A 25,196-nucleotide genomic window follows, 5' to 3' on the forward strand; every position below is an offset into this window, starting at 1 on the left:
TTGTTTATATCACAAATTCAAGTATTCAAGCACTGTTCACTAGGTAGGTATCTATTAAATATTTAGTGTTGCTTTTTCCTCGATTTCATAGTGTGTCCTGATATCTTATTCAGCCCAATACTTCCAAACCCTGCTTTCAATCAAATGGCTTATTCAAAGCTGTTTTCATGATATTCCAGAGCACTTTGTGTAGTATTGTCTGGGAATACTTCATACATAGATGTGTTCTGAGGAAAAGCTTCATTAGGATAAGTGTTGGCAATTACATTTTACAGATGGAAAAAAATAAAGTAAAATGTACATAAAGCAAACATTCAATTAAATTTTATTAATAATTACTTCCAGCATCACCAATTATTTTTATGGCAGAGTTTTATGGCTGAATGAACCATTCAAAAGACCTCTTTGAGATTTTGTTAAGAGTTCTATAACTTAAACAGAGAGGAATTTATGTCATTTCTCCGTAGGTTTCCTTTATGGAAATGGAGAATACATAAAAACAATTTCTCTTCAGTTAAGGCTAAAACTCATTTACTATTATCAGTCTGGTTCTCATTTTCTCAATTTCTCCCAATTTGACAAAAAGAGTATGATGGCTTCCATCTGAAATGGGCATGCTCGTCCCTGAAATGTGAAGCAAAATAGGGAGGAATTTGTAACTTCTGAAATGTTCATGGAGGCAAGAATGCTTTCTCACTCTTTTTATTACACTCTGACGTGTAAAAACAGAAAAGAGAGATTTCAGCAGAGTTTCTTGACCATTGATTGATAGAGAGCAGAAGTTAGTCCAGTGTGTTTGTGTTGCTACGGCAATACATACAGCAATGATTTGACCGTAGTTATGTATTTCCATAACCAGTAAGAGATCACAGATTCTTCTTTTGATTGCTACCCAGCATAGTGTTAAATTGACTGATTACATTGGCTAGACTAACATATTTTTCAGTTTCTAGAAGGCTGAAATGTGTGATGATTCCTGCAACGAACAGGATTTGATATATCAGATACCTACAGAAAGAAAAGACTTGCTGTTCTTGAGAGTTGCTTGTTGACAGCTCCTCTGTTTGTCTTCAAGGTGACTATTCATAAACCTTTCTCCGACAGACAAGATGTTACACAATACCACCCTCTGATGCAGTCAAATTGCCCTTTCTAAGTAGTCACATATTGATTTGCTCTGATGGGTTTTGCACTCTTTTTATCACCAGGCTGGCAGGTACCAGTAAACCAAAATACACTCAAAACACTTCCCCTTTTCAGAATTGCTCCCATAATGTAATCAATGTAATAAATATACAACATCACGAGAAGTATCTTGTGAAATACATTTTCGTCACCCTCCCACCTTTTCATGCACAATAAATGATTGCCTGATAACAGATAATGATAGGTCTGCAGATTGCCGCTAGCCTCATCTTCTCTTCCCACGGGCTTAAAGCTGCAAGGCTGAGAAATATCAGCCTATGAAGTTCTAATAAGAAGATGGGGCTGTTCTATGAATAACGGTTACCTTTTGTAGCAGGTTCCTGAGCCAGCCAGATCTTGGAGGCAGACCTGCTTAGCCCTTTTAGCATAAGGAGCTTGCCAAGACCAAGAGGCTTTTAAGCTCAGAAAAGTCAGTTTTTATTAAAATAAAAATGGTATTTTAAATGGCAACTGGAAGTTACCACTGGAGACAGAAGAGAACTCTCCATGCCCACTTTGTCTTTAAATCAGTTTTTTTTTACTTCGAGCCTTGGCTTTTTGTTAGCTTGTCAACACCCTCAATCCCAGCAAACTCCATAGGGGGGATCTCCACCGTGTGGGCCCCAGACCCCCATTACTGCTGTCCTGAGCACACTCAGGAGATCCCCGGGGAAGGGGAGCACTGACTAAGCAGCGAGGAAGCAATGTAGTGAACAATAAACTAGACTCCACAAGGTAGCCTTTCTTGCTATGTTGGGTATTGCGTGAGCGTAATTTTTCCACACCTGAGAGGAGGAGCATGGAAGGACAGAGGGAGAGGAATTAGGAATTATTATTGTTTTGCCTGTATTGTATTGTTTTGTATGGGCTTTGGCTTTAAAATTAGCTGGGTAGTTTTCTCACATGCCTGTATTTATGCTATGGATGAAATATTCATTTAACCTTGCTAAATTCTCAAAAAATATCTTGCACGTTCTCTTTTATCCATTAAGAACAAAGGCTTTATAAAGGTACATAGTTGGCAACTTTCTGGTTTTTTTTTTTTAACTTGAAAATCATTGCATACTGGATGTTCTGTCTCTGGAGAAGAGGGGGAGAGGAGGGGAAGGGAACAGGGAAGGGAAAGGGAAAGGGAAGAGTTTGGAATAAACAGTTTGAGCATTTCCTCATTTCTTATGTCTTTGGGGTTTTTCTTGCTAGTCTTGTTTTTCACAAACAGTTTAGCTGATTTAGCATTTGAACTTGAAAAACACACACAGAATCCTTGAAAACAGAACAGACAGGGACCTAAAGAGATTATCTGTGCCATCCTCCTTCCTCCAGGTAGGGTAAGTGTGGACTTTCTGGCATGTAGGTTTTTTAGTTCATTAAAACCTTTGCTATCAAGATAATCCTGAATCTCTCAGAGTGATCCTTACCTAGTACTTCACTGTATTGACTGTATATACCATCAAAACCTTTGATATTGAATGTAAAGCAACCTTATGACAATATGAACCCAACTTCTTGCCCTGAACATGACAAGAACTTGAGATATTTTTTTTTAGCAGTCTTTTATGTAGTTGAAGAAAGAAAACCTGTCACATCTCATGACAGCTGCTCTACCTGTACCAAACAATGTCAACTCACTCTTGTTATTCATATATTTGTAGTTTGTGATCATTGCAGTTGTTTTCAGAAATGATTCTTTATTTTGTGAAATATGATGTCCAAATTTCATTGTAAAATTCAAGGTTAGGCCTATCAGTGCAATGTAACATTCAAGATATTTCATATTTAAACTGTTTATACTTAAGTTATGCATGATGTGATTAGATGTCTTCACTGTTTTTGAAATTTCAATTAAAAATGTATTTAGTTTGTCAGAAATTAGCAGCTCTCCTTTCTCCAAAAGAAAACAGTCCTATTGGTTTTGGAAGATGTAGCATTTCTTTTTCACCATTTTCTTCCCTGACCCTCCACCCTTCTTTTTAAAAGTATCAATCAAATTTTATTGAAAACTTTGATTTTTACTATTTTTTGACAAAAATAAATTTTACTTTCAGCAATTTTTCAATAAAATTTACATTGGATGCCTTCAGAAAATTAGGGGGTTTTAAGCAAGTAAAGCTATGGCTCTTCATTGGTATTTGTAATTAAGTTATGCATGTATCTAGAGACAGGGACTTGTGGCTTTTTTTTAAAAAACTTTTTTTTTTTTCTTGGTTTGCTTGTTTCCATTTTAGTTTTATTTTGGGGATTCGTCTGCCTAGAGACATGGCTGCTTGAAACTAGATCAAATGTTTGTTCAAAAAATGTGCTAACTGAAGAATGCAATGTACGTGGAGATAATTTACTAATTTATTAATTTTGGAATCAAATTGGTTTTCTGTTTCTTATTTTTTAAAATATTGGTCAGACTCCTTTTCTTATTTCTTTGAACTTTTCTGTCCTTATGACTTTTTTTCTTTCTGTTTTGATACATCATTATTTCTGCAGAATTCATTGAAAGATAAGGAAAAACAGGATTTGAGAGAGGAAAGTAAAGACAGAAGGAGGACACTCAGGAGACCCCACTAATTTTTCTTTTATTTAATCTTAAAATACTGATTTTACTTTAAGAGCAGAGATTCTAATGAAAACATATTATTAAATTTTCTTCAAAAGCTGTCTTTTAAAAGATGGCTTTGAGTTATAGCTCATGCTAGATGGAACATGTTAAGGATGTGATGAAATCTTCCCACAGTTGAATTACACTTCTAACTGATTATATGTCAGCAACATACAATTGTTTATAGTTCTGTTGTTTTTTTTAAACTTAATATACTGCTAAGTCAAAAGATGGCAAACACGCTGGTTTTAACAGCATTTAGGTGCTGTACTGAATGCAACAGTTTTTCAAATGAGACAAATGGGATGCATCTACAACAAAGTGGAGGGCACACTTGAAACACTGAAAGGATAGTGCACCTGTGTGTTCTCTCATCCTAAGCATAGGTGGTTCTTAAGCTGACTCTGTGGAGGGAAAATAACGAATGCTGTAAAGAAATTCTTATGCATTAATTGCATAAATTGATTAAAGGCACAAGTGAAAAAGTAAGTTCTCTCACGTACTCTAAAGGCAAGATTAAGATAAAATTCAATAAATAAAGAAAACCATATTAGGTAATTCATAAAAAAATATTTTTGAGATGGATGAGAACATTATGCTTCAGGATGCAGAAACTAAGGTTACTGCAGAGTTTGGCACTGCTGTGTTGTCAGGAGATAGCTCAGTGGGTCACCAGTTTGGGCCATAAGCTTCTTCCTCCCAAACTGCTCAGAGCAGAGGCTGAGAATGGCCAAGGCCTTGGCAACGTGGTTGAGAGGACATGGATGAACCAGGATAAGACTAATGGAGTAAGGGCTTCACTAATCCCATTTTCTGACTTCTCTGTTGCTTTGCATATTAAGAGGGAGCCTACTCTGGACTTTTGTGGTGTACCAAAATGCAGCCAGCAAAATAATTAGAAATAATATTTCCAGGCATTAGTACATTTTCGGTCTATATTTGCAAGGAATACTATACAATTCCATTAAATAAGAAAAAAACCCACACAGTATAATGGGGCAATTTAGTGAAGTTTTGTATTAAATAACAGCAAATCTGGTGAGGTTGGTAATTCAGTGAGAGTGCTTGAATTGTTACACGAAGTTCTTTTGTTCTTGTCTCTCCCTTTTCTTATGAGGAAGAACGCTAGAGTGGGCAACCTCACTTGTAGATGTCTGAATATTTGTAAGTGAAGACTTAAATAAAGAAATAAATAGTTGCATTTGAACATATGTTGTACCTTGCTCCTCCCTGAAAAACAAAACAACACAACAAAAACCCCCAAAACCTGAATATATTTCTTTTCACTTTATCCTATTTAATAACACACAGGTAAATGTCATGAATCAAGCTCACTGGTTAACTGGAGGTAGAACAGAAATTTTTCTTCAGATTGCATCCAATTTAAATGAGGCTTATGACATGCAAAGCCTAGTTCAACTATTTTTAAGGAAGTTATTAAACATGAGATTATTTATGGAGCAGCTAATTTTGAGCAGTGTCAGTTCTTTTTTATTTGATTTTGTATTTTGCCCCTTAATATGAAAAAGAAAGGTTGCAGGTGGTGTACAAAAATGTTTTTGTTGTTGTTGTTTGTTTATTGTTTTTAAATTCTGGGATATGACAGGTGTGTGATTACTCAGTTTATGATTGGTCTAACATACATTGCATGGAACTTCATACATTACCTGCCCATCAAGATTAGCATCCTTTGATTAGCAAACTGCCCGTTTGATATAGGGAGAGACTAGCTTTAATGTAAAAAATGTAATTGAGTGACTTAAATGGAGGGGAAAATCTCTTGTCTCTTGAAATCACTTCAGTATAATGTTGCAAAACATAAAGGAATGCATTTTCCAAAATGACTGATGGTTTTGATAAGGCCTATTTCTTCTCACCTAGGGATATTTCATAAGGTTAAATTAAAGAGACAGGGTATTTGGCATTTTCCACAACTGATGCCCATTCAGTGGGTATCACGAAAGTTATTTAGAAATGGAGGCACATAAAATCAGTATTAGCTTTGGAAAAGAAAACTAATCATCCCTAAAGGGCTACTTGGTTAGAGCCTTCTGCACATTTTATTAGCTTTTTCTTCAATTACAAACATCATCCCATCAATATTTTAATACTTCCTAAATTGCATGTCTTTTTTTTTTTTTTTTTTTTTTTTTAAAGATTATTATCTCTTTGGATTGTTTGTTTAGGAAGCGAGTAAATTTGGTAGACTTTTTCTCAGAGAAGGTCAGTGTTTTAGATTCTATTTCTTAGGTTCTGTATCAGGCTTAAAGTTAGCAGCAGCTGAGAAGTTGGCTCTACAGCCCCTCCCTAGTGAAAGAAAAGGAGATCCCAGAAACGAAGGAACGCCACAGTATGATATAGTCAGGTGTTCTACTTTCTCAACCCCTTTATATTTCACAAAAAATTGCCAGTTGTTTCTTTTCCTTCAAAAAGAAACTTCTCTTATAAATTTAACTCTGAATATTATATTTTAACGCACTCTTTCTTTTGCTTTTTTGTGAATTCTTAGTAGCCAGAATGAGTTTTACAGTTCCACTCACTACATCCTCTGAAAATTCCTCACACTGATGAGCTCATTGATATATTCAACATTCACACTAGGCAACAGGTATCTTGAAAGAATATGGTCATTTTTTATGTTTTTGATTTTTATTTTTTTTTCTGGGCCAAGTTTGTAAACAGGACTCTGTGATACTGCTTACCTTACCTGTGACTGAATATTTCAGCTGGAAACTCTCCAGGGCAAAGTTTATCTCCCTATGCATTTTTTATACAACACTTAGAATGAAGGAGCCGCAGGTTTCTCTAAGCATTTCCTAAATATAATTTTAAAAGATAAGAAATCGAAAGATGTCATAAGCAATTCTTGTACTGTTGCAGGTACGAGTAATAGGACCTAACAAATTTAAAGACTTCCTATGCACTTATTTTTTATGCATGCACCAGTATATGAGACAGATGGGTCCTCTGAGTTGAGCAAAGAAAGATATGTGATGAATATACTGTAGATTGTCTGGATTTACCTTGGCTCCCATCACATTCACAAGACAATTGTTCTGCATATATGCCCGGTCCCTCAAGGATGGTTGGTGATGTAGGTCTGTTCTTTGAGTAATTTCCTTACCACAATTGTTCTAGCCATCAAGCCTTTTTGCAGCTGTTGAATGCTAACTTCCTTTGCTCATCAAAAAATATTTTCTGTTTCTGCTAAGTGCATTAAATGCACTTACTGGTCTCCATTTTATGTCACCTATGATCACTACCACTGCCTTTGTCTAAAATCTAACTATAATTGGCAACGTAAGTTCTGTTCCAGCCATTCGGAGTCCATTAACACCGTGTTACCTCTGTTGGCAGTCTGGGAGCCACGTGCGAGGTTTGCGTGGAGCTGGTTTTTTCATCCACCTTACAAGTACACCAGACCGATTTTTTAGTTACTTCTTGTCACAGGGTGAACATTACCCTCTAGCACCACTCACATAAATGTGACTGTGATTGCATCTGCCAGCTCTAACTGCTTAAATTAGTCTGGTGTGTGCAGGAAAGAAACAAAAAGTCAGGGATGTTGGAGCTGTTAGTGACTTTCTGTTCTTGGAAGATATTTGGGAAGCAGACCAGAGGGCGAGAGTAACCCAGATAACAACTGCTATTTGGCCTTAGATATGGGGAAAGAGATCTTCCCAGGATTACTTGGCTAGTGAGGCCATTGGCTGCCAACCACCTAATTTTAAAAAGCACTACTTAAGATGGTAACACCTCACATGTGGGGGAGAAACTCCTCTCTCCAGGGACCTCTGACACCAAGTGGGGCCTGAGCCCAAGCAGAAGTGGCCTCAGGGGCCAGACTGCCAGCCAGGACTTGGGCAGCCCAGTGGTCAAAGCAAGTGTCCAGTTCCCCTGGGTCCCTGCTGCTGGTCTAAACTCAGCTGGGGGGGTTGCACAGTGGGAGGGAGGGGTGTGTGGATATCACAGAATAGCTCTCCATCCCATGTACCTATCCTTCTTAGTAAATAAATTTTATCCCTTTATCTCATACCGAGTGATCCTACCCCACTGCAAATAAAATAAATAAATAATAGAAAAACCCCCATGAACAAAGTAGCATCACCAACAAAACACAATGACCTAACAGATTAAAATTGTTTGCAAATTGAACTAGGGAGGGAAAACTAATTTTTTAGTATTAGTGTATGATCCCTTAGAAGTTTATTTCCTGATAAAGTTTCTTAATTCAGTTTATTTAATTTTTAGTACAATATTTATTATTCTACCCCAGTAATCCATCTGCCTGTGCATATCCATATTAAAGAGGGACTGGATAAGAATACTTGCTGTGAACTAGTTCCCATGGGTTGGAATAAAAGTGCTTTCTCTTCACACATACCAGTTTGCTAATTACCATCACTTTGAGCAGAAGAATACTAAACCAGAGATTTAAGCCTTTCTCAGAATAATATTGTTCAAAAAAGTTGTTGCTTTTTTTTAAAGAAAAGAAATTCCTTAGTTGACTTCTTGTTGTAGCAGGTCCCTCTTGGTGCTGTATGTCACATGTACCTAGGATAATTTGAACTAACTCAAATGGATTTACTGTAGTTTTATACCACTGAGGACAGAACTATGGTCATTTTGCCATGTCATAAGCTGTTCCAAAATTAATGGAACCATATGGAGTTTATCTTCAATCCAGCTCCATCTCTTTGCAACATGGGGTAATATTTGGGGTGCTTTCCATCTGTTTAGAGAATCAGTAATTCTGACCCCTCCCTCAGGACCTCTGGACAATATTTTGCGATGAAATGTGAAAAATCTCAACATGTTATCTGAGTTGTAAGAAATGAATCATCTCAGATCCAACTGCTGTACAGCCATTTGTTTTTCTTCCTGGACTTAGCTCTATCGTTATAAGGTCCAATGGCTTTTAGTTAGTTTGGAATACGTGCAGAGTAAGTTTCCATCTGTTGCAATATACCATGTAGGCATTCCTTGTGTGAAACAGAGATGGTGATGGCAGTCTTGATATAAGCTTAATTTATTTGATGTTTAGAATGGCATAGATGGTTTGGAGTCCATTAATCTATAGCAATGGGAGTGAAACTAGAATCAATTCTCATGTTTGATACTTACTTCTTCTCTATGATAGTTTTCTATTTTTACAAAAAAAAAAATAGTTCTGTGAGCCTAGGTGGAACTTCCAGCTATGGAGATCTATAGTATTGTATGATTTCTTTGCAAGTTTACTCAATACTAAAAGATACTTCCAACCAAATTTTGTTTAGAAATCTCTCTATTAGGTTAGTTCACCTTTTATTGAAGATCTCTTTGCCTACAACAAACCTTCCTATTTTACACACTGATAAACAGATCCAGCAATAGGATTATTGACTCTCATCTTATTTCTGGTACTGCAAGTCAGAATTAATTTCACTGAAAACAGAATTGTATGGGTGTAGTGTAGGCATAAATGAGGTCAGAATCAAGTTCATAGTCACCATGGTTGGCTGCTTTGACATTTGTTTCTTAATAAGGAGAGATGATTTCCATATTTTCCACATGATCATGCCTTCCACGACCAGAGATATTATCAAATATTCAAAAACATTTTTGGGTCTTTTAATTAAAAATGTCTCAATTGGTTTGGTAGTTAGGCACCAGAAAATGAGAGAGCTACCTGACAATCTGAGCTAGTGACAATTTGTGGATGAATGACAGAAGCTGGAATGGACATTTATTAACTCAAGATATTATGATAAACATTTCCTTAATTTGTTAGACATTCTGGGTGGTGGTTGTGTGTATTCTAGGTCTCTACCAAGATTGTTTGGTTATACCAGATGACAAAGCAGATCTGTGGATGATGAGACACCACAAAGGACTAAAAATCTGGAAGTCTTTGAGTTGTGTGTTATCAGAAAAGGTAGGACTGCAGACAGCTGCAATTCAGAGATGCTGTTGTTGGTAATAGCTGATGTAGACAGGTCTCAAAAAACAGAAAGTCTTTCAAGCCATTAAGTAAAGACCTCAGTTTACTGCAGAAATGATGAAAAACAGATTTTTTTTCTCCTTGAACACTTTATCCATACTTAGAATCATGCATAGACAGCAATTTTATTATTAATAAATAGAATTCTATATTTCACTTGAGGAAGTACACATCCCAGTACACTGGTAAATGCCATGAGGTAGATGAGTGAAGGCATAACTTCTCTATTCCCTTATCTAATATCTATGTTTAACAGTTGAAAACTGAAAATGATTCAGTGATAAAACTTACATGGGGCACGGGTATATATAATAAGAAATTGGAACATTTTAGTCTGAACAGTTTCCTTTTTTTTTTTTGTTTTTTCCTCTTCACTAAACTACTTCATTTCTCCCACAACTTTGAACAATCATGGAAGCCTTGGGTGGTTCATGACCTGCTTTGTTTGACTTAAATGAGAAATTGGGACCATTGCTGTATAAAAAGCAAAACAACTGTGGAGGAGGGAAAATACCAAGGGTGTCAGATGCATCATCTCTAAAAAATCCTTTAAACACAAGGCTTACCTTGCCCACATATTGAGTATCTGGACCTGTGTACTCCTCCAGCAAGAAAAATTGATTCCACATCCAACCACGCTTGGTGCGGTGCAATGTTTTTCCACCATTCTTCTCTGACAATCCTGTTATCCTTTCAATGAGTGAGTGCTTGTTAGTCCTTTTTTGGGATGTCATCATATGAATTGCATGAAACATACAGCTCCAAAGCAAAACTGTCAAGAAGGAGTAAGTCCTCATCATTTACAGTGATGCTGTTAGCCTCCACTCCTCTAATAATTCACCAGAACAAATATTTCAAATGTTATATTCCTCTTGTAAGTACGACCTAGGGGATGGAGAAAAGTATTTGATTAATTTGCAATTATTTTGTTTCCATAAGGCCATGGTCTTAGGGAAACAGGAATACCAATAGCCTAGTGATGACGATAATAACCCATGAAAATTACATATAGCCATAAAAACAAAGACCAGTTGTATGTTGGAACATTTTCTTGAGAAAACTACATGCAAGAATTATTCAGAGATTTTTAAGTCAAAATTTTTAATGTCTCCTTCATCTTCCTCGATTTCACTCTGTCACACATTAATTTAAAGCAAAATCTGAGTAAAATCCTTCTTCATCTGAAAACTTTAGTAACCAGCAGCATCCTGGCACAACGAAAAAACCCAAATAGTAAGAAACTTTCCAATCTAATCTCTCCCAGCTCAGCCTGACGCTATCCTCTCTTACTGCCTGTTCAGAATTGTCTGCGAATCTGAATTTTCTGGTACTTTATGATTAACAGAACCTCTTCTTCCCCTTTGCTATCCCCCAGTTGTCCAGAGGATCTGCTTCTGTTTCTGCACAAAGGAACTCATAACAAGATAAAATTTAAACTATTATTGATGCCTTCAACAGATTCCGTATTAAAGAAAGAAAAAGTACTTGTTAGATAACTTTCAGTTCATAGGAATCCTGCTGGGGGTAACAAAATTCTGTATTTGGGACAGAGTTCTGCATTTGGAATGTGTTTTATTTTTTCCCCTCCTAAATCAATGGGAATTTTCATTATATAGAATCTTATTGTTTTGTTTTGTTTTGTTTTCCTGAAACTGGCCCTGAATTTTCATGTAGAAGTTTGTAAACGGCATTTAATCAAAACCATCAATTTTTTATTTTTTTTTTTTTAAACCCATAGTCTTTACTTGGCAGTAAAACTGAGGTGCCTGATGTCCCAGTCTTTTCCATAAACTGGGTTTCCTGTGAAGACTGATTTTGCTTTAGGATATCGTTAGCTGAGGTGTCATTGTATATTACAGAAAGCATAGGAAAACAATTCAGCAGCAAAAGCATCATTTGCTTTGGGAATCCTAGTCCATGAACAGCGATAGTAGCATGAAGCCACAACACCTAGAAATTTTAGAATACTGAAATTTTGAAATTTTAAGATATATACATACCTATCTTCCTTTCTCCTATAACTCAACATTACCAGCAGCTACTTTCACTTTGTGGTTTTTTTAGGGGACGGAAGGGAGAATTTTTCTGTATAAAAAGATAGAAATTTTTGGAAGTACGATGCTTTTGTGAAAATTATTAGTCAGTTGAGAACCAAAACTATTTAACAGAAAACATTCAGTGAATTGTACTCTAAAGGCTTTAATGATTAAATTGATAGAATTGTGCCCTTGTGTGAAATTTTCCTTAAAATGATGATATTCTGTATGGTCTCAAGATCTTAACTGGCAATCCTGAAGGAGGATCAAAGTCTTAGCATTTTAGTAACTTCAAACAGAGTTTTAGCTGAGCAAGAGTTGAAAGCCTGGAATATTTATCACATTCTAACATCATGTTCAAAACCAAAAAGAAAAGAATTTAATAGGTGTCAAATTTATGCAGAAGATCATGGATATAATGCAGGAAAACTTTTATTTTCTTCTACTTCTTTATTTTAATTGAAGAATCAAAGCATAAAGCAAATTAATTCTATTTGCATAAAATCATGCATGTACATAGACCCTAGCATACATTAGTGGATGTATTGTCTTTGAATTCTGTAGGTATACTCAAAATCTTATTTTCTCCCTTGTAATGCTCAATATGTTCCTGTTGCATGCAGAGGGGCAAAGACGAACTCTCCTGTGCCTAATTTCACACCAATAAATTTTGACATTAACTGGAAAACACATTGCGTACATGATGATCTTGCCTTGTGATTGAAACTTACTGGATACAGATCAAAATGAAAAAAAAAACCCTCAGCCAACATTTTATCCATGTCTACATTTGATGATTCTAATTCCCTGTATAATATAGATTGAAATGGTTTTTATCACTGAATAAAACTATTTATTGATGTAGAGCACAAGACATGATCATCCAGATTCTCAAAACCAGCCCACTGCACCATCTGAGGCAGATTGCAGGCCCTCTTCAGACTTTGTAAATTAGATCCTGGTTAAGGTATTGTGGGATGAAAGTAAACAGCAACAGGAACTACTTTTGAAAATACTGTACTCAAAAGGCAGATTATCAAGTTTGTCCAGTAGCTCTGAACTCTCTTATCTCTTCTTGAGATACTCTTGCTTGATGTGTCCTCAGACAGTGGTCTTTCACAGCTGCATTACAGCACTCTTTGTTGGACTATAATTCAATAATTCATTTTACATATATTCTGAATTATAACATGTTCAAATATTCATATTGATCAAATTTAGGATTTGATTGCTTTTGCTTTGTGTAAGAATGATATGTTGCTACTTAAGTATTCCAATAAATGTTTTTATATATTTAAGGTCATGACTGATTTATTTCTCTAATTTCTTGGAACATATCAGCTCTTCCGGATTAAAGCAAAACAAAACACTAAACAAACTAAAAGCCCTGAAAAATACACATGTATTTGGCAAAATTTTGGCAAAATTTTAAGACATAGTTAATCTATGAAACTACTAAAGATCCTAAAAATATATTTTACAGAACCTCTCAGCCTTGGAAGACTGCTGAGAAAAATGAGATATCAAAAAATGTCAAACAGTTTAAATTTTCTCTTCAAAAATATCATTATTTCAAAACTTAGAGAAATCTAACATTCAGATGATTTAGTATGGTTTATTTTTACTCTTTTTTTGAAATAGAGGGAAGGATAGGGGACATCAATATATTTTCATTTGACCATTTGGAGATGTATGATTGTATGTTCAGTTTTGTGATAATTTCAAATGGAAATGAAATTTCCAATTTCAAATGCTTCACTTTTGCTTTTTCAAAACTACACATTTTTATTTCCTTGAAATTGCCCTCATTCCTTTCTTTCCAAATACTATTTGCCATACTCATTCAAATGCATAAGCTTTACTCAAAGAAATACTTCAAGGTGTTCGTTGGCTTCTGCATCTTGTCTTGTAGTCAGCTGTTCAAGCAGGTCGGAGTTGTGTTTGGTAGACTCAGAAGGTATATTTTAGTGCTGAAACAAAGGATTCTGGTGTAGACTGGAAAAGTAAGAGCAGCTGTTCAAGGGACCACAATGCACTGTGCACAGATGCTCTGAGCCTGCTATAAGAAACTATTTCTGTCTGAACACCAATTTTTTAACAGAGTTTTTTTCTCGGAGGAATCTAGGTTCCCATATTTTATCCCAGCCAGGGCAGAATTTAGCTGGGATTGTTTAAAATGTGTGGTTTTCTGTGTAGTGCTGCCCTCTACTGATTTCCTTGCTAATTAACAGAAGGACTTTACTACTACTGAGAGGAAAAGTAATATCCTTCCTGTCAAGGATAAGAATCAGTTTTTGGAATGACAAAAAAAAAAAAAAAAGTCTATCATTTCCCGCTTTTTCTTTTTACAATAATTGGTATTATGTCTAAAGAGTTATTAGTCTGGATCAGTCTGGATCTGCTGAACATCATGGTAAATGTCTAATTTGATTTCTTCTAAGAGGAGCAAAGATCTTAAGTCTGAAACCAGAGAGAAGAATTTTAATAGGGTTTGTTCTAAGTGATCAAAATTATATATGCAATCTCTCTTGCTTCACTTCTTCTTCTCACCATTTACACTGTACAATGGTCAACTTATCGTTCTTGTCAAACAATGGAAAATATTATTTTTTTTCCTAGTTGCATTGGAAATTTCTTTTAAGGTGAGTTATTAATGTATGAAATATTTCAATGCCCCAAATTGTGGAGTATCTGCGTTCTTTCCCCACTTGGCAAATCAGAGGTTCTGTGTGGAGGCAATAAATGTGGGGGTTTTTTTTATTTTTTGAGGTTTGAGGGATCTGTGGTGGTAGCCTAGAACCATTACATTCTCTCCTTCCAGTAAGGACTCTGATATCAGAATCCTACAACAGCTCCAGGTAAATGAATTATCTCTGTATGAAAGACATTCTCCTGAGCAAATTAGCAACTGGAAAAACGTATCTTTTAAAGTCCTTTTGAATGTAAAATATTCTATTTAGATTCTTCAGGTGTAGAGTGAAATAAGCCCTGCTGGGATCAATAGCACGGATTTGTTAGCAATGATGCCAATTTAAATGTTTCTATAGCAATTGCCATGGCAATGTTTTTAATTAGTGCAGCACAGTCACTCACAAGCATGACATGAAGAAAACCTAACCTTCAGCAACTTGATAATGTATCCCACATTAGTTTGTTTCATTTGTTAATAGTGAAGTAAAATTCTGCTCTAAAAGAAAAAGGCCCTAATGCTCGTGTATAGCTAAAAACAGCAGAGTTAACTGCAGCAGAAGTGCTGCATATTGTGCTCACTAATCTTTAAATAGAAAGGATGCAACTGATGTTCAGGATGATCCAAACAATCTGTAAAACTAAAATATGTATTTTAACAGGATATAGCAAGTATAAATCTTGTGTAGCTTGCATGCATGGTAGCAGTCTCATTGACTTTGGCTGTGTTTCTTTTGGAAAAAAAAAACCACAACAAAAAACAAAACAAAAAAATAAACAAAAGCCAAAAAAATCTGAATGTAGCTTTAATCTACCTAGCCTGAATACTAAGAACAGTGAAGATGCAGCAACAAAAGGCTGTGCTATAAACTGCACACTACCACTGATAATACCAAGACTTAGCTAGAGGCTACGTCTGTGTGACTGTAGGTTCACTTTTATTACTCCCCTAACTAATTAAAGATAGCCCAGGTATGCATACACATGCTTCCCTCTGACTGCAGTGCTCAAATACTGTCTGAGTGCAGTCATGCTACGAGCATGAATACAGACTGTGGATGTATCACCGACAGCTGACTTTCAAAAAGCAAGCTCCTTTTGTTTTCATCTTCCTAATTTTTTTCCTTCCCTCTCCCCTCTTCGCAGGTAAAGATGGGGTTGGGGGTAACATTGAAAGGATGAAAACAGTCAGTGTGCATCTTGACCAACCTCCCGTGCTGAACCTGGGAGAATCAAGAAAGGTGTTTTCATTTATTGGTATGAGCTGAAGTACCTTTTGAGGCATCCCTAAAACTTAAGGAGTAGATTTTTGACTGATGAACACCCATCCTTTGAGTACAAGTACTCAGATCCCATTCAGGCACAGAAACATGGGCTACACTAAAAAAGAAACCCTTCCCCACTCAGCAGCTCTTGCTGCAAACCTTTCGTAACAGATTTTCAGAACTGCTTTTTGCCCATTTGGTTGCTGATCTGTTCAGCAGTATATACAGTGGAGATAAGCTCAGCTGAAAATTTTGCCAGGAAAGAGCTGAAGGCAATTCTTTATGTCTGGGACACCAGTGCAGGTTCCCTAAGCTACATGAGTCAAGGAGTCACATGAATATGAAGTTTTAGGGAAAGTGAAATGTCTGTTGAATTAATGTCTTTAGGCAAAGAACTCTATGGTTTGTAGGTACATTCTAAGAAACATTTATCATGCTGTGACAAGAGAGAGTTAGCATTTATTTTAGAGTTTTGCCAGCCTCTTGGGCATGTACGTTGGAGACACTGGTCCAAATTCAACTCAACATGGCTTGAGTCACCCTCTCTACAGCACTTGCAGTGAGTAACGCCAGTCCCCCAGGTGGGTGGATCTGGCAAGAGAATGTGTTGATTCGTGTTTGGACAATCTCCACTGGCAAAGACTCGTGCAGAGACACAGCTGTGATTTAAAGCAACTGTCCCTGGGTGGTGAAAATACCATCTGCCCTTCTCTGGAGCAAGTCCCTTCTGAGGTGCAGATGAAACTGTATCTGGACTCTTTCTCCCCCAACCATCCTTCCATCAGCTAGTGAATGAAGCCTGCAGCACTTCCAACCCATCCTGTATAAGGGTCTCTCACTTGTTAGCAATGATATTCAATGAAGCTAAAAAGAGACTTTTAAAATATCTACTCCTGAGGCAGCAGCTCAATGGATTACAAAAGCAAAATGTGTACTTTCACATTAAAAAAAATAGAAGACTCTTTTTTCTCCAATAATGAACCTTTTTACAGGATCTGCTTTTCATCAACATGAGGGGAACTAGGAAATATAGCACTTGTAAATCCTTAACACAAGGCCTTTTGAAGATATTCCTTTGATCTTTAGTATTGATCTTTCTCCGCAGGGAATACATTTCACTCTTATCATATAATGAAGCTGCATTATATGTTTTTATACCACACCTTATTTACAAATGCAACACATTCATCACATTCATGGTTTTTAAAGAATAGCCTTCAGAGACAGGAGGAAAAATAAATGTTGTCATCAAAGCAAAATTCTTCTCTTTGCTTCCCCTTTAAGATTGTCTCAAGTTCTGTTACTTATAAACTGGTTGGCTGTACTTTGATATTGATACCCTGCAATATTTAAGGCATGGGTTTTTGGTTTGTTTTTTTTTCTTTCCAAAACCGGTATAGTCCTCTATGTGCCTGATACGAACCAAAACATTATCTGGAGGTGTAGCCCCTATTTTCCATACGCATCAATTCTCATCAATGTCTCTGCATGAAGCAGATGAGATTCACTTATGGCAGCACTGTTAATGACACGATGTACTTACCAGTTCTCTTGATAACTGGGACTATGTGCTTTTGCCAAATGCCTCTTTCTTGATGCTTTATTATGCAGCAGTCTGCTCTGGTCACATCGGTAGGTCCTAACAAATCACTCTGAGATTCCTTGTCAGGTGCCTCCTACCTCAGCATATCTCCTGAGCATAGCATGTACCAGGATGAGAGATTGCTAAACTTTCTGGGTCTACAGCTTGTATAATAGTCCAAGAGGTTGTTACAAGCCAGAATTTCTCAGAATAAAGACATCTTCAAGTTAGTATTTCCCAGATTTTTAAAAACCATTAATCTCTTCCATCTTTTTTTTTTTTTTCTCATTTACATCTGAGTTGCTAGAAATCTTGTTCCTATAGAGAAGGATCATGAAAATCAGACTTAATTACTGCCTGCAAGGTAATATACATTCACTTCTCTGGACTGGAAAAACTCAGTTGCTGACCAATTAAAGGTAGGTAGCAGATTTGGACTGGTAATTGCAGCCTGTTGTTGCTGCTTCCTTCCTGAAGGAACTGAGCAGCTGCTGTATGCTGTCATTTTTCAGAGCTCAACCCCTTTTATGCCCTTCTGCTGTCTCCAAGGGGATCACAAAATCAAGAGAAGTCTCATCCTCAGAGCTGAGCAGGACCCTCGCAAGTATAGGAATTTGTGCACAGAAATAGTGCATAGGTTTAACATAATTTTTTTGCTATTTGTTATTTCAGTTAATCTGAAAGGAGTTTAATGCAGCTGGGTCTTCAGATTTTATTTCCATAATAAACACCCTAAAATACCTACAAGTGGTAATTCTACCACTTACAGGAATAATAGAGATCTCAGAAATATAAAGTGCAATTACTTTCCTTTTTCTTATTTTTAGGTCTGAATCTTTTCCTTAAAAACAAAACCCACCAGGCCCCAAACAACCAAAAAAGCACTTGACTTATATCTCAGTTGTTGCTGGGTAGTTGTAGTAGCTACACCAAGTCCAGGACTGTTCAGCTTCCCCCGCCCTGCCAGGTGCACAAGAAGCTGGGAGAGCACAGCCAGGACAGCTGGCCCAGGCTGGCCAGAGGGATAGTCCCTGCCGTAAGACGTCATGCTCTGGATATATATATATAACTGGGAAGCAAGCCAGGAGGCAGATTGGCTTCTCAGAATCAGACTGGGCATTGGATTGTTTTCTTTTCCTTTTGCATGTGGTGAGCAATTGCATTTAAGCATCACTTGTATGATTGTTATTATTATCTTCCTTTGTTATCCTATTGAACTGTCTGTATCTCTACCCATGAAGGTTTTTTTTCCATTCTCCTCCCCATCCCCTTGGGAGAGGATGCTTGAGCAAGCGGCTGCATGGTGCTTAGTTACCAGGGTTAAACCATGACACCCAAATAGATTTTGTTTGCCATGACTTTCTCCACTTTTGCTTTGAAACCATATTAGCTTCTAGGAGCCAGAACATTCTGCAAGGAGATTCACAGTTTAACAATCTTGTGAAAAGAATCAACTTTGTTTGTTTTTGAACATTGTAACTGACAGCTTCATTAGACAACTAGTACTGTCATTGGGAGCCACAGTAAACAGTCATTCTCTCTTCACTCTCTTTTCCACTGATGAATGTGTAGACTTAAATCAACTTGTCCTTCAGTTGTCTCTTTTCCAAGATGAAAAGTTCTGGGACTGCCTGTTTAATCATTCCTTGTCTGGAAGCTGTGCCATACTTTTGATAGCACATGTAGCCCTCCTCTGAATCTCTTCTTTTTTTTTGGTGTATCTTTTGAGATTGTAGATCATAATTTGTTGCAATATTCAAGCTGCAGGAGCTTCATGCATATATAGACAGCAGCTTAATCACATTCTCTACTTAATTTCATCATGATACATGACATTGTTTGCTTTTTTTGACTACTGCAGAGCTCTGGGCTAATGTTTTCCTATTATTATCTATTGCTACATTATGGTGTTATTCCCCAATGGCAATAGTCAGACTTTATTATTTTAAACTTAAAATCTGAGGTTTACCACATGTGTGGCTTTACATAATTTCATAACAATTTCACCACCCATCATTTTGGTGTCCACTCACTGTATTGAACAGACTACAACTGTATATATAGCAAACGACTATAATTATTAAACCATTGTAAGGTAGAGACTGCCTGGCATGGCAAGGCCCAAATCTATATGGCTAAACTCTCTTCTCTTCCCTGCCTCCCTCCAAAGCGGAGTTACCATGTCCATATCATCCATGAGAAATCACCCTGGGCTTGGTCTTCAAACACTGTCAGGAATGTTCTGGGAGAGTGCCAATTGGTACAGGCTAAACTGATGTTAGGGACTGTAATAACAGTGAAATTGCATGGCCTATTACATTGCAAAAGTGAGTTTCCTTGCCAGATGAAGTATATTAGTATAATCATAGCTATGTGATCCTTTTGAAAGCTTTTGCAAAGGCCCCTTGGCTTTATTATGCTGAATGTCAGTTGCAAAGTTTTTCACCTTGATATTCAAACCTGTTTTCGCTTTATTTATGAGTATGTTGAACAGTTCTGGCCCTAGTACAGATCCCTGTGGAACACTACAACAGACCTTATTTCAATGTGAAAACTCGTTATTTACTTCTTCCTGCTGGCTCCTGTCATTTAATCAATTACTGATATATGCAGGGACCTTCACTTCTAGCTCATGGCTGCTTAAAAGCCTTTGGTGAGTGACCCTGTCAAAAGCCTTCTAGATGCACAACTAGGTCGCATCAAAGAGGACAAAGCTATCCATAAGCTGGATAACTCTTTCAGAGGTCTTGAATAGGTCTGTGAGGCAGTACTTCCCTTTCCAAACCCTACACTGACTTTTCCCCAGTATGTCATGTGTCCAACATGTATTCTTCACAAGAGTTGCTAGCAATTTCACTAGTTTAGGCCTCGGATTTTGTCCCCGTGACCTGTCCCTGGTCAAACTCAAACTGTTTTTTTAAAAGTTGGTATTGCATTTGATACCTTGAAACCGTCAAGTATCAAGGAAATTGAAGTTAAAAGTTAAAGAAAACAAGGAATATTTCAGCAGTTTCATCATTGAGATTTTTAAGATTCCTGATAGTATGCATGAAGTTGCTGCCATTTACTACAACTTCAAATCCCACTGTACTGAAATTAGATCTTCTGATGAGTCCTTGGTTAAGTAAATAAGTAAAATAATAAAACAATCTGGCATTTAATCCTTAAAGGTTTATAACCCTTTCTGTTTTTTCCTGAAAACTGTGACAAATGAACCATAGAGAAGTAGGTAGTGACAAGCATAGCGCTGATGGCAAAGATTTTCATGGAACTTTCTAAACGAGTTTTCAGGTTTTAATTATAGCAGTTTGTTAAAATCAAAATGTTTCCCCAGCCTCTGATGGAATGACAATAAGGTTATCACACAGATACACGGCACTGGTTGTTGGGTGTATATACCGTTCTAGCGGAGCCTCTCTCTGCTATTTATTTCCCAGGAGTTTATGCTCTCTCCCAAGAACTACTAGCCGAGATGTGGTCAGTCAAATTCCCAATGATGCTTGACAGTCCTGCAGAGAAGCTTACCAAGAACTCAATAGCTCAGAGTTTTGCTAAATTTCATATTAAAATTTTGATTACTTCAAGTTTTAAAGCCCTCTGGGAAAAAAATCCTCTAAAAACTCATCTTTTTTTTTTTTTTTCTTTTTCCTTCCCTGTTGAGGTTTCAAGATTTCCTATAGCATTTCCTGAATTTCCCGTCCTCAAAATTCTACTCTTAGTGCAGTCTTTATAATGTGGTTTATTGTTGCTACCATGATAGGCAACTTCAGAAGACTTCAGACCCATCTGGAGCTGAGTCTAAAGATGGGGAAATATGTCATCTGCATATGCATTTAATCATTTAATCATGATCTGATGAGACTGCAGTTCTTATTTCTGATACCAACTGTTTTACTATTTTGTTCCTTTGTTTCTAGCAACCAGAGACAGAAATAACTAGTTTATTTCTCTTCAGATACCAGTTAGCTTTAAAATGACATGTGAAATGTTTCCTTTTAGTAAAATCTGAACCAGACTTGAGAGTTTAATAGTCTATATCTCAGTATAAATTTCCAGAGCATGCAGATGTTCATGTGATTTATTTAACACATATAGTACCTTTCAGATAACATTCCAGAATTACCCTCTATATTTTCATGTCCTTTTCATTAAAACTCAGTAAAAAGCAAAAGATACAGCTGCATGAATATATATGGTTCCAGTTTCAGAGTGAAAAAAGAGGGTAGAAATATACCTGAAAAAAGTTGAAATAACAAAGCATTTGCTTTATGTTGTCTGCTCTAGTATTTTTTGTCTAGCTTTGCCTGCAGTGGCATGGCATAGTCAAGCTTTAAAACTTTCTCGTGCGACTCCAGTGCGCGTGACTATCATCTCCCTTCCTTCTTGCATTGCAAGAAGATGAGGGAAAAGGGTGTATAAGGCACCATAGCTATGTTTGGGCTCCATACTGCTAAGACAACTCATAAAATATCTGGCTTCATAGAAAGCAAACCAATTCAATCACATAACAGGAAAAAAGAAAGTGTGTACATAACCTGTACATAGGGATGTGTATGTCAGTCACTTTTTTTTTTAATCTTTCCTTGGTTTATGTAGTAATAGATATTTTACATGAAATAAAATTATACTTCCTACAAGTGAATTTGCTCCCTTCTTGCTATCTTTCTGATTCTGCAATCATTATTACAGACCAATTTCGATGTCGCTTTTTAGTAGTATGGTTGTAAAATTAGTGAAGTAGTGGTAGTATCAGTGAAGAAGTTTCATTACTACTGTAAATAAAGCGTGCTAAATTGCCCTTTTTTCCTAACTCTGAAGAAATGTCATAAGAACTATCCACAGGCAGTTCTTCATGGAAAAGAATGTACCTTCATCTACACCTCATTTCTACAGTGTTGGTTTTAAAATAAACATTTAAAAGTAACAGTTACTAATAAATAGAGCAAATAATAATGATCCAATATAGTCAAATGCAATTCTCCTATTGCGATTCTAGATGCTGTGAAGGGAAAACATGCTGCAATGGTATAATTAAGGTGATATCATGATATAACAATTTTAAGTTAGTTGATACAAATCCAACTAATTTTTTAATTGTATAGCACAACATCTTAATGAATGTTGAGAAATGGTTGTTTTTAGTAATAGAAAGTGCTAAACAAATGCTGTAGAAGAATTCATTTATATATAACTACCTAACATCCATATTTTATATAAAGGTAATAAGAAAGCAATAGGATGGATTTTTGGGTGAAATAAAGTCTGTCTTCTAGCTGACACAGCTGAAGTCATTGAATAGCGCTACTGAATTTTTCACAAACATTTTTTGCCAAAAATTTTATTTCTAATTGTCTCACAGTAGCATACATGGAGACATGGAGAAAATGGAACCTGTTGTGTAGTGTGGAATTATGCCTGGATATTAATGTAGAAGAATGGTGGTATGCCTCCAATACTTGGGAAAGCAAAATTCAAATTCAGAATTAAATATAATTATATCTGTAAAGCCAACATACTTCAATTATTTGTCTCTGTAAAAAGTGAGATCAACAGAAAATATCACCCTTAATAACTGATGAGACACCCGGTTCTATGAGACCTTTGCTTACTGTTTGATTACTAGTCTTATACTAGGAAGAAATCTTAAACCATAGGAGTTCAGGCTCTGTCAGGATTCACTACTTTGTTTTGATACCTTTTAACAGTTTTACTCTTTCCTCACCTTTCCCATCTAATAAAATACCTTTTATTTTACAGGAATTCTTTTTTTCCTTTTAAAAATGTTATATGTCTTTTAATTCTTCAAGGGTATGTTCAAGAACTTCCTGAAGCCAATGCATGTAAGTCTATGGATTTCAGCTAGTTATTGTTATGCTGAAGATTTTAAAAGAGCAACCTAAATGACCGTTTATTTTATTTTTCACTCACAGTTCCTAACGAAGTAATAATAATGTAGGAACAAAATTTTTTCCTTTCTGGTCTCTAGTCCAGAGAGTAAGTTAGCTTAAGTGTTTTCCATCAATCTTTTGTTTATTGTTTTGCTTCATTTTGTATTAACAGCACTGCTAAAATAAGGAGCAATCCATGCAAGAATTTTATGTTCCTGTTTTTATAGGTATTGAGAGACTAATGATTAACGTATTTCAAAAATATTCTAGCTACAGTCCTAGCTGGGAAATGCATGTTTTTTTTTTTTTTTTTTTTTTTTTTTTTTTTTTTAACAGAACATAAAGATCTGCAATATAATTGCATTTCGCAAGAAACTTCTAAAAAGCTTGGGTTTATTGGCTGCATTTATCACTGTTAAGCAGGATCTGGGGGAAAAACAGAGAAGCTTATGTTATTTTTTTGGTGTTAAGGACATGATGAGTTTTCTTATTATTGCATACTAGATATGTGCTATCCAAAAGAGGGAGCCATAACATTATACTATATCTTTCCACTTTATGAGACAGTGAAACTGCATACATTCTTTTATTCCTTTTTCTTAATTGTACTTAACGATGATGTTTGCTCTGAGGTGGCTTTTTTTGGGTGGGTTGGTTTTTTATATATATATATGAATAAGCAATGTAGTTCTGAACCAGATAATAAATGCTAATAATCTTACTGGAGCTGAGTGAAATGGTAGTACTAAAGTCAAACATGCTCAAGCAAGAGAAAAACATCCTGTCATTAAAAAAAGGTCATAGTAATTCCTCTTGCTCTTGATTCCACCACATGCCTTTTTACCAATTTTGAGCAAAGTGTTTAATCTTGGTACTCATTTCCTACCTTATGAAATGTAAATAATTATATGTAACTATCAAAGCAGAGTGCTTAAGGTATTTGCTAAACATACTTGAATTGTTTGTCTCTGTAAAAAGTGAGATCAACATAAAATATCACCCCTAATACCTGATGAGACACCTCGTTCTATAAGACCTTTGCTTGGAGGAACACAGTGAAGCCATTAACTATGTTTTGGAAAGCATGGACTGGACTGCCTTCATACCTGAAAGGTCAATGAACTAGGATGTATCTGAAGGAGTAGAACAGAAGAGCGCAGAGTGATCAATAACACTTGCTTTACTTTTGTAATTTCTTTAGAGCATTTTCTTTACCTCTTCCTGAGAGTTTTTTAGTACCACATGGGGAGTCCAGCACACCCCAGTAAGCCTATGTGAGGAGGCAATTCTGGTATTTTGGCATCAGAGGAGCATTGATAGTTTTTTTAATCCCTTTCTAATTTGCCTGTTGCTTGACAAAAAAAGCTGGCTTGCTAGTTTGGTTATAAACATATCTCATTATTTGGTAGCAATGTAGCTGGCAGAAAGTAATGTTAATGTTGGTATTATAGACCTATTTGGTAAAGAAGAAAAGAAAGGCCAAGTTGAAACCTGAGAGATGGAAGTCCAAATACAAATTCTGTGGTTGAAATAACATATGCTCAAATACATATGAAATTATATATGAAACTTATGTGAAAATATATGTTACCCCTTGCATGGAATGTGATTTTTTTTTAATTGCTTCTGGTATTTTTCTTTCTTATTCCTAAGTAAAATTAAACATCATAGCCTGCATACATGCATAAACTATATAATCTAAACCATTATGGTTTTTTTTTTTAGTGAAATGAATACTGATTAAATAGAATAGAATACTGATTAAAAGAGGAAGGCAAATATAGGGAAGGCACAGTGCAAGTGTACCGAGGAGGAGAGGAAAAAGGAGAAGAGAGAGGATACAAACACTTGAGAACAAAAAAGCTGCAGGAAAGGAGGAGAAGTGTTCTTCAGAGAAGTGTATAAAGTTAAATGTGAGCATTCCATTTATAGCATATATTTGTTAGATAAAGTTTGGCTGTCCATTAGAATCACTGTTTTCA

The 25,196-nt window shown here is 36.1% G+C and overlaps 1 protein-coding gene across 1 annotated transcript in view; it reads right to left on the reverse strand.

The window, feature by feature from the left end:
* The window catches only part of CDH9 (cadherin 9), a 106,101-nt gene that overhangs the window by 65,717 nt on the left and 15,188 nt on the right, over positions 1 to 25,196 (reverse strand). The window contains exon 2 of the mRNA XM_075744855.1: positions 10,322 to 10,640. Within this exon, the coding sequence (XP_075600970.1) occupies positions 10,322 to 10,555 (234 nt within the window). The 5' untranslated portion in view covers positions 10,556 to 10,640. The remainder of the gene's footprint in view (positions 1 to 10,321; positions 10,641 to 25,196) is intronic.

Source organism: Balearica regulorum, chromosome 2, assembly GCF_011004875.1.
Source record: "Balearica regulorum gibbericeps isolate bBalReg1 chromosome 2, bBalReg1.pri, whole genome shotgun sequence".
NCBI classification, from domain to species: domain Eukaryota; kingdom Metazoa; phylum Chordata; class Aves; order Gruiformes; family Gruidae; genus Balearica; species Balearica regulorum.